The sequence below is a fragment of the Procambarus clarkii genome, chromosome 34 (assembly GCF_040958095.1).
Source record: "Procambarus clarkii isolate CNS0578487 chromosome 34, FALCON_Pclarkii_2.0, whole genome shotgun sequence".
NCBI classification, from domain to species: Eukaryota; Metazoa; Arthropoda; class Malacostraca; order Decapoda; family Cambaridae; genus Procambarus; species Procambarus clarkii.
The window spans coordinates 3,083,281-3,094,303 of record NC_091183.1 but is presented as its reverse complement, the minus strand read 5'-3'; the positions used below and the strand labels follow the sequence as shown (position 1 = coordinate 3,094,303).

At 41.2% G+C, this 11,023-nt stretch overlaps 1 protein-coding gene across 1 annotated transcript in view; it reads right to left on the bottom strand.

The window, feature by feature from the left end:
- Positions 1 to 259: 259 nt before the first annotated feature.
- Positions 260 to 11,023, bottom strand: part of LOC123762178 (methyl-accepting chemotaxis protein 2-like) — a 30,494-nt gene continuing 19,730 nt past the window's right edge. The window contains exon 2 of the mRNA XM_069335571.1: positions 260 to 2,251. Within this exon, the coding sequence (XP_069191672.1) occupies positions 260 to 2,251 (1,992 nt within the window). The remainder of the gene's footprint in view (positions 2,252 to 11,023) is intronic.

Sequence of the window (11,023 nt, the reverse complement as noted above, 5' to 3'; positions counted from 1 at the left end):
GGTCTCTGGAGTGATGGGGTGTTGTGTGGTCTCTGGAGTGATGGGGTGTTGTGAGGTCTCTGGAGTGATGGGGTGTTGTGTGGTCTCTGGAGTGATGGGGTGTTGTGTGGTCTCTGGAGTGATGGGGTGTTGTGTGGTCTCTGGTGTTAACACTGGTGTTAACTGTTCACCCAGAGCGTTACTACCCTTGTATAGCGTATAATAACTGAACGGGTCTCATCTTCTAAGATTCCTTCCCAGTCTCTTATGGCTTTAGTTCTTATATAAGGAAGGAACGACTTTGAAGCGTCATGGCTTCAGCAAATTTGTTTCTTGTGGCTGATGAGATTTCCTGAGTGGCTGATGGAATATTCTGAATAACTGATGTGATTTCCTGAGTGGCTGATGTGATTTCCTGAGTGGCTGATGAGATTTCCTGAGTGGCTGATGGAATATTCTGAATGGCTGATGTGATTTCCTGAGTGGCTGATGTGATTTCCTGAGTGGCTGATGTGATTTCCTGAGTGGCTGATGGAATATTCTGAATGGCTGATGTGATTTCCTGAGTGGCTGATGTGATTTCCTGAGTGGCTAATGTGATTTCCTGAATGGCTGATGTGATTTCCTGAGTGGCTGATGTGATTTCCTGAGTGGCTGATGTGATTTCCTGAATGGCTGAAGTGATTTCCTGAGTGGCTGATGTGATTTCCTGAGTGGCTGATGTGATTTCCTGAATGGCTGATGTGATTTCCTGAGTGGCTGATGTGATTTCCTGAGTGGCTGTTGTGATTTCCTGAGTGGCTGATGTGATTTCCTGAGTGGCTGATGTGATTTCCTGAGTGGCTGATGTGATTTCCTGAGTGGCTGTTGTGATTTCCTGAGTGGCTGTTGTGATTTCCTGAGTGGCTGATGTGATTTCCTGAATGGCTGATGTGATTTCCTGAGTGGCTGATGTGATTTCCTGAGTGGCCGTTGTGATTTCCTGAGTGGCTGTTGTGATTTCCTGAGTGGCTGTTGTGATTTCCTGAGTGGCTGATGTGATTTCCTGAGTGACTGATGTGATTTCCTGAGTGACTGATGTGATTTCCTGAGTGGCTGTTGTGATTTCCTGAGTGGCTGATGTGATTTCCTGAGTGGCTGATGTGATTTCCTGAGTGACTGATGTGATTTCCTGAGTGGCTGTTGTGATTTCCTGAGTGGCTGATGTGATTTCCTGAGTGGCTGTTGTGATTTCCTGAGTGGCTGATGAGATTTCCTGAGTGGCTGATGGAATATTCTGAATGGCTGATGTGATTTCCTGAGTGGCTGATGTGATTTCCTGAGTGGCTGATGTGATTTCCTGAGTGGCTGATGGAATATTCTGAATGGCTGATGTGATTTCCTGAGTGGCTGATGTGATTTCCTGAGTGGCTAATGTGATTTCCTGAATGGCTGATGTGATTTCCTGAGTGGCTGATGTGATTTCCTGAGTGGCTGATGTGATTTCCTGAATGGCTGAAGTGATTTCCTGAGTGGCTGATGTGATTTCCTGAGTGGCTGATGTGATTTCCTGAATGGCTGATGTGATTTCCTGAGTGGCTGATGTGATTTCCTGAGTGGCTGTTGTGATTTCCTGAGTGGCTGATGTGATTTCCTGAGTGGCTGATGTGATTTCCTGAGTGGCTGTTGTGATTTCCTGAGTGGCTGTTGTGATTTCCTGAGTGGCTGTTGTGATTTCCTGAGTGGCTGTTGTGATTTCCTGAATGGCTGATGTGATTTCCTGAATGGCTGATGTGATTTCCTGAGTGGCTGATGTGATTTCCTGAGTGGCCGTTGTGATTTCCTGAGTGGCTGTTGTGATTTCCTGAGTGGCTGTTGTGATTTCCTGAGTGGCTGTTGTGATTTCCTGAGTGGCTGTTGTGATTTCCTGAGTGGCTGTTGTGATTTCCTGAGTGGCTGATGTGATTTCCTGAGTGGCTGATGTGATTTCCTGAGTGGCTGATGTGATTTCCTGAGTGGCTGTTGTGATTTCCTTAGTGGCTGATGTGATTTCCTGAGTGGCTGATGTGATTTCCTGAGTGGCTGATGTGATTTCCTGAGTGGCTGTTGTGATTTCCTGAGTGGCTGTTGTGATTTCCTGAGTGGCTGTTGTGATTTCCTGATTGGCTGTTGTGATTTCCTGAGTGGCTGATGTGATTTCCTGAGTGGCTGTTGTGATTTCCTGAGTGGCTGATGTAATTTCCTGAGTGGTTGCATTTGAAGCCCTTCTGTGTATTTCCAAACCAAGCCCATCCTGCTGTTCATATAGTACTTACAGTATAGGACCATATAGTGACTTAAAGGACCATATAGTGACTTAAAGGACCATATAGTGACTTAAAGGACCATATAGTGACTTAAAGGACCATATAGTGACTTAAAGGACCATATAGTGACTTAAAGGACCATATAGTGACTTAAAGGACCATATAGTGACTTAAAGGACCATATAGTGACTTAAAGGACCATATAGTGACTTAAAGGACCATATAGTGACTTAAAGGACATATATAAAGTTGAATTTTGTACTACTGATTTTAGGACAAACCGGAAAAGGTTTAATATTTATGTTAATAAAACCTAACCTGACTTTCCTAGTCCTAATGCACGTTCAGGTCTGATATAGTAATTATATGTGCTATACTAAGCCTAGGAATATTTAATGTTAGTGTTTAGCTTTATTTTTCTTTATAAAGTAAATAGTACCAAATTCTACTATTTAATTGTCTATTGCGTCTATGCACGATGGTCCACAGAGGTACAAAAGTACTATGTAAATGAGGACGAGTTGCATTATCTATATTGTAACATGTGGATGAATAACCTTTTGTCGCTGCATTCATCAAGTTCTGAACACTTGTGAACAAGTTCAGTGATGAAGCTAATGAGTGATTATCAGACCTTAATTCCTTATTGTCAGACCTTATTATTCAGATTATCAGACCTTAATTCCTTATTGTCAGACCTTATTATTCAGATTATCAGACCTTAATATTAATTATTAAATAAATATCTCTTTTATATACCCAGAGTCAAACTTAATCTGTGTAAACACTCTGCAAATAAAGGGACCCAGTCTATGGAACTCGCTCCCTATTGAATTGAAAAGCTGTCCAACTTTTGCGTCATTCTAAAACAATACTAAAAAGTACCTAATTTCATCTTCATAGTTTTTTACCTTTTGCTTTAAAATTGCACTGTATCTATTGCTACCCAATCTCCCAATCTTTATGTACCCAATCTGAACATCTTTATCATTGTGATCATTGCTGTCTTCTTATATGTACTGTCAATCTGCTGTATGGTGTCTATTAATCTTGTTTAAATTACCAATCAAGTTGTCAATGTAATCAATCAGAGCTTTAATATACCAATGTGCTTTAATATACTTACTAATCTCTCTCATCTATTTTTTTTTCTTGCAATGTGTTTGTTATCATTTTATTAATTCTGATAGAATTAATAAATTTACTTAAAATTAATGATTACTTAATTAATTAATTAATTAATTAATAATAATTACTTAAAATTATCTGTTAGATTAAGGACCTGCCCGAAACGCTGCGCGTACTAGTGGCTTTACAAGAGTGCAATTACTGTACTATGCTATGTATTCTCACAAACCCAATGTACCTTCTTGTATATAAATAAATAAATAAATATTAACTTACGATCATCAGATTGCCTTTTTAACATCTCTCTAGCTATAATGAAATCAATGAAATCAAACATAATTAACTTCAAGGTATTTTAAAAGCCAACTGAGGAAGAATTAAAAATAACGAAATGGATCTGAAGAAAAAAATGAATAATTTGCTTTGCAATATATTGGGTTCGACAGGAAATTAATTAACAGGATATAATTACTAACTTAAAAATCTCAACAATATAATTGGTATTTAATGAACAGAGTGAAGCCATGACGTTTGGCAATAGTATTATCAAAACATTATCAAAGGATTATGATCAAACTTTATCAACAAAATGTGTTTTATTTTAATAGAAAGATGACTTTTATTTTTCTTTATCTGTAAAAGAACAAAATATATTTCAAACTAAAATAAGTAACACTTATTTACAGTACTAAAGAACCCACCCTAACTAAAGTAACACTTTAGTAGGGGTGGGTTCCAGACACTCAGATGATATATAACAACAAAAAAGAACACAACATACAACATGAGGAACAATAACATTCAACAAGCAACACAAGGAACACCAACCTGCAACAAGCAACATGAGCAACAAAACATAGAAGCAACATGAGGAAAGCAACGTACAACAAGAAACACGGTACATGGAGAGCCAAACTCTTGGAAGTGGCAACAAGGAACTTTCTGAGCCAACATGTCAAGGGACCGACAAGAATGAGAAGGAATGACGAACCAGCTAGACTCGACCTGATATTCACCTTGAATGAGTCAGAAATAAGGGAAGTCAAATATGAAGCCCCCCATAGGAATGAGTGACCACAGTGTATTGACATTTGAGTATCTGGTGGAGGTAGGGATAACCTATCCAAGGATGGGATCGGAAGAGATAAGACTAAATTACCGAAGAGGAAAATATGAGATGAGGAACTTCCTAAGGGGAATATCATGGGAAACAGAACTCCGAGAGAAGAATGTACAGGATATGATGGACTATGTCACCCAGAAATGCCAGGAAACTGCAGATAGATTTATCCCGGTTCAAAATGAGAAAAACGAAAAGCAACAGAAGAATTCATGGTTCAACCAGAAATGTACGGTAGCGAAGCAAGTGAGTAAAAGAATATGGGGAAACTACAGGAACAACAGAACACCAGAGAGCAGGGAGAGATACAAGAGAGCCAGAAATGAGTACCTCAGAGTGAGGAGGGAAGCAGAGAGACAGTGTGAAAATGACATAGCGAGTAAAGCCAAGACCCAACCAAAGCTGCTCCACAGCCACATCAGGAGGAAAACAGCAGTGAAGGAACAAGTGATGAAACTGAATAAAGGGGAGAATAGATACACAGAGAATGACAAGGAGGTGCGTGAAGAACTCAACAAGAGATTCCAGGAGGTCTTCACAATAGAATAAGGAGAAGCCCCTGCACTAAATGAGGCACACCAAGCAACCTTGGAGGATTTTGACCTCACCAGTGAGGAGGTCAAAAAGACTCTGTTGGAGCTGAATGTGACAAAGGCTGTTGGGCCTGGCAGAATCTCACCGTGAATACTAAAAGAAGGTGCAGAAGCACTAAGTGTGCCACTCTCTATGGTGTATAACAGGTCACTGGAAACAGGAGACTTACCAGAAAGTTGAAAGACAGCTAACGTGGTCCCAATATACAAGAAGGGTGAGAGGCAAGAGGCACTGAACTACAGGCCAGTTTCCCTAACTTGTATATCAATCAAGGTGATGGAAAAGATCGTGAGGAATAGGCTCGTAGAGCATCTGGAGGGAAATAACTTTGTAACGCACCACCAACATGGGTTCAGAGATGGTAAATCGTGCCTCAGGTTTAATAGAATTCTATGACCAAGCAACTAAAATTAGGCAAGAAAGAAAAGAGTGAACAGACTGCATTTTCTTGGACTGTCAAAAAACCCTTGACACAGTACCCGATAAAAGATTGTTCCAAAAGTCGGAGCAACAGACAGAAGTAAAAGGTAAGGTGCTCCAGTGGATAAGGGAGTATCTAAGCAACAGGAAACAGCGAGTAACTGAGGGGGGGGGACATCAAAGTGGCGAGATGTCACCAGCGGAGTCCGACAGGGCTCAGTACTTGGACCCATCCTGTTTCTAATATATGTAAACGATCTTCCGGAGGGTATAGACTCATTCCACTCAATGTTTGCTGATGATGCAAAAATTATGATAAGAATCAAGGCAAATGAAGATAGACAGAGACTACAGGACGACCTGGACAAACTGGAGGAATTGTCTAGAAAATGGCTACTAAAGTTCAATTCAAGAAAGTGTAAAGTAATTAAATTAGGCGAAGGAACAGAAGGCTGAACACAAGGTACCATCTGGGAGGTGAAATCCTGCAAGAGACAAAGAGAGAGAGAGATGATCTGGGGGGTTGATATCACACCAAACCTGTCCCCAGAGGCCCACATCAAAAGAATAACATCAGCGGCCTATGTTAGACTGGCCAACATAAGAGCTGCCTTTAGAACCTTGTATAAGGAATCGTTCAGGACCCTGTATACGGTAGGTATATGTGTAATGACGGTAGGAGGTAGGAGGTCGTGGGAGGGGAAAGACGTACCGTGCGCGCTCCGTTAAAATCGTGACATTACCCGGGATTCTTAGGACTACTGCCGTGGATTACTGATTACAGACATAACAAAGTGCATAGTGACCCGCTGGAAAATTGAAAATAGTCATTAACAATAGAACTTTGTGTTAAATAGAGAATAAACGGGAGACCGCGTGTGAGCCAGTGAACGAGGCTTTGTGTACATGCGTGTATTAGGAAAAAAAAATAGTGAACGGTGATTCGTGGAACAGTGATGTGGAACGGGTATCACAACAACATATAAGTTGGAAGTGAAGGAAAATCGTGCATAGAATATTATAAATATAAAATACTAGAAATATAGAATAGTGGCAAGAGGCGGCATCAGTGGTTATAAATCGGGTAACTGGAAACTGGTGACATCAACCTGGGACAACAAGAGGTCACCTGTACCGACCGGGGACCAGCCTCGCTACCCTACGCTAAGTACCTGCCATAAAGTCTGAACAAAATAACATACATAATATTACAAATATACGGTATACATATAATATTATAAATATTAAACATATAAATATATATACATATAATTTTATAAAGAGTTAAAAGGACTGACATCAACAAGTGATCCATACAGTGACTCTCAAATACAACACAATACACCAGACAGTGGAGAGGTGTGGCGAGTGTTCGGGAGTACTGGGAAGACGTAATGCAGGCGTAACGTGCTGCATCTGTAACATAAGATTTCACCTGGGCTGTACAGAATTAGCTCCAGGATGCATAAAAAGGCAAGGAATTTACTGGGTTTGCAAAGATGACAGATTAATGTTAGAGAACATAACTTAACTGATGAAAAACATTCCCGAGTCAAAGAGATTATCATTCACAGACAGGCTACCAGTGATATATGCGGACTGGGAGAAGACAACATTGGATAACGACCAAAACTCAGGAACAGATAGTTTGGAGAACCGCAGCAGTAGTGTGGAGGAGGAGACTATTGTGGTACAAAATAACAGCAATATTGCAGAGCCAGATAATATAAACGATGAGAGCAACAGTGAGACAGAGTGCATAGATGATGGAATTGGGACGAAAATCGGAGATGGCTCCAATAAAGAGGTAGACAAGACAGTCACAGATATAAATACCTTAAAAAACGCAAAACCGGAACACATTTGCAAATTCTACGCTAAAGGAATATGCAAATATGGAAAATTAGGAGCAAAATGCCATTTTCTGCATCCTCGAAAATGCAGGAACATGATGGAGAGGGGTACATGCCGTTTTGGAACAGGGTGTAGATACTTCCACCCTAAATTATGTCAATTTTCAATTAGGGACAAAAATGCTACAATCTTCAGTGTCCGGAATTCCACGTGAGAGGTACAGAGCGTTATAGACGAGAAGATCAATATGACCACTACTGGAAATTTTTTAGAGGAAGGCAGAAACAGAGTAGTAAATATAAGAGAGAGGAACAGTCAGATGGAACCACTACAGGATTACAGAGGGGAACGGAGATACCCACAAGACTGGAATTCAAATTGTCAACAAGCACACAGGTGCTACACCACACAACACCCGTCCTACTACCAAAACTGGACGAATCACTTCCAAAACGACACACCCTGGACGCAAACACAGTGGCCTCCTTATCAGAGCCTCAGATATTAACACCAAGTAAGGCTTCCAGCACTTCCACTAACACGATAACATCATTTATATTTGCCAACATCCAGGGTATAAAAACACGCAAATCCAACAAAGTTCACTTTATAGATGGTCTTCTTCATGAGACAAATGCAGTGTTTGCAGCCCTAACAGAAACCCACACAAAGGACTATCATGATGGTGAAATATGGATCTCAGAGTACAATCTTTTCAGATATGATAGGAAACACCGGCTTCAGGGTGGGGTCAGCCTCTACATCAAAGACACACTCATCTGTACTGAGCTGCTAAACACCTCAAATGATATGGTGGAAGTGCTGATAATCAAAATAGAGATTTTAAATGTAGTTATTGTCCTTGTATATAAGTCACCGGAGGCAAACCCTCAGCAGTTTAAAGACCAACTAATGAAAATAAAACACTGCTTGGAAAACCTCACAAATCCAGCTCCGAACATCATCCTGCTTGGGGACTTCAACCTACGGCACCTGAAATGGAAGCACCTGGCTAATACAGTAATATCAGAAAGAATACCAGGAAGTAGCCTAAATGAACAGGCACATGCAAATGACCTGCTACGGATGTGCGACAGGTTTGCCTTAAACCAGCAAATAGTAGAACCAACTAGGAAGGAGAACACGCTGGACCTCATTTTCACTAATAACGATGAATTGATCAGGAACATAATGATTACAAATACCTGTTACTCAGATCACAACTTAATTGAAGTTATGACAACCATGGGAAGTAGACCTTCAAAACCAGTCCAGATTCCCGGTGGAGGAGATTTCAGCAAATTCAACTTCAATAATAAACAGATAAACTGGGAGCAAATAAACCAGGACTTCACAGAAATAAACTGGGAAGAACAGCTAGAAAATGCAAACCTGAACCAGTGCCTGGAAAAAATATGCTCCGTAGCACTAGAAATATGTTCAAACCGCATACCTCTAAGAAAAAAGAAGAAGAGATGCAGATTGGAACGGGAACGTCGTTCCTTATATAGGCGAAGAAAACGAATCACGGAACAACTTGAGAGTCGCACCCTATCTCAAGAACGGCGAAGAAGGTTAGGTAGAGAAATAGAAACAATTGAACGGAAGCTATAAGAATCATACAAAACCCAGGAGAGGCAAAGAGAGCCAAAGGCCATCAGTGAAATAGAGAGAAATCCGAAATATTTTTTCTCCTATGCAAAATCAAGATCAAAAAACATCTAGTATCGGGCCCCTGCGAAAGGGAGATGGAACTTTCACCGATGACAACAAAGAAATGAGCGAGCTACTGAGGAAGCAGTACGACTCTGTTTTCAGCGAGCCATTAAACACACTAAAGATTGATAACCCAAATGAATTTTTCATGGATATGATACCAACATCAAATCATATATCAGACGTCACCCTATCCCCACTGGATTTTGAAGAAGCCATAAACAGTATGCCTATGCACTCTGCACTAGGCCCGGATTTTTGGAACTCCATATTCATAAAGAACTGTAAAAAACCACTATCGCAGGCCCTCCACATTCTGTGGAGACAAAGCCTAGATACTGGCGTTATTCCTGATATACTAAAAACAGCAGAGATAGCACCACTTCATAAAGGAGGAAATAAGGCAGAGGCAAAAAATTACAGACCGATAGCACTAACATCACACATCATAAAAAATTTTGAGAGAGTGCTAAGAAGTAAGATCACAAAATACATGGAATCACAGCATCTCCATAACCCCGGACAACATGGTTTCAGAACAGGGCGCTCTTGCCTGTCGCAGTTGCTGGACCACTATGATATGGCATTAGATGCTATGGAAGACAAACAAAACGCTGATGTAATTTACACAGATTTCGCAAAAGCTTTTGATAAATGTGACCATGGTGTTATTGCACATAAAATGCGTTCAAAAGGAATTACCGGAAAAATAGGCAGATGGATCTACAATTTCCTGACCAACAGAACCCAATGTGTAATAGTCAACAAAATAAAATCCAGCCCATCAACCGTGAAGAGCTCAGTCCCCCAGGGTACTGTGCTTGCTCCAGTACTTTTTCTCATCCTCATATCGGATGAAAACATAGAACGAAAAGGCAATGTAAAGGATCTGGGTGTACTCATGTCGGAAGACCTTACCTTTAAAGAACACAATAAAGTAGCCGTCACAACTGCAAGAAAAATGACAGGTTGGATAACAAGAACTTTTCACACTAGAGATGCTATACCGATGATGATACTTTTCAAAACGCTTGTGCTATCTAGAGTGGAGTACTGCTGCGCAATAACAGCACCTTTCAAAGCTGGAGAAATTGCTGACCTGGAGAGCGTGCACAGATCCTTTACTGCAAGAATCCACTCAGTAAAACATCTAAACTATTGGGACCGACTAAAGAGCCTAAAACTGTACTCCCTTGAGCGCAGGCAGGAGAGGTACATAATAATTTACACGTGGAAAATATTAGAGGGGCTGGTCCCAAACCTGCACACAGAAATAACATCACATGAGACCAGAAGACATGGCAGGATGTGCAGAATACCCCCGTTGAAAAACAGAGGTGCAACAGGTACTCTGAGAGAGAACTCTATCAACATCAGAGGCCCGAGACTGTTCAACACGCTTCCACTACACATAAGGGGCATTACTGGCCGACCCCTCACAGTGTTCAAGAGAGAACTGGATAAGCACCTCCAAAGGATACCTGATCAACCAGGCTGTGACTCATACGTCAGGCTGCGAGCAGCCGCGTCCAACAGCCTGGTTGATCAGTCCGGCAACCAGGAGGCCTGGTCGACGACCGGGCCGCAGGGACGCTAAGCCCCGGAAGCACCTCAAGGTAACCTCAAGGTAACCACTTATGTAAGACCAATCCTGAAATAGGCAGCTCCTGCCTGGAGTCCATACCTAGCTAAACACAAGACAAAGTTAGAGAAGATTCAGTGGTATGACACCAGACTCGTCCCGGAACTGAGAGGTATGAGCTACGAGGAAAAGCTAAAGGAGTTGAACGTCCCTGGAAAACAGAAGAGTAAGAGAAAACATGATAACCACCTACAAAATTCTCAGAGGAATTGACAGGGTGAACAAAGACAAACTCTTTAGTACGGGTGGGATACGAACAAGGGGACACAGGTGGAAACTTAATAC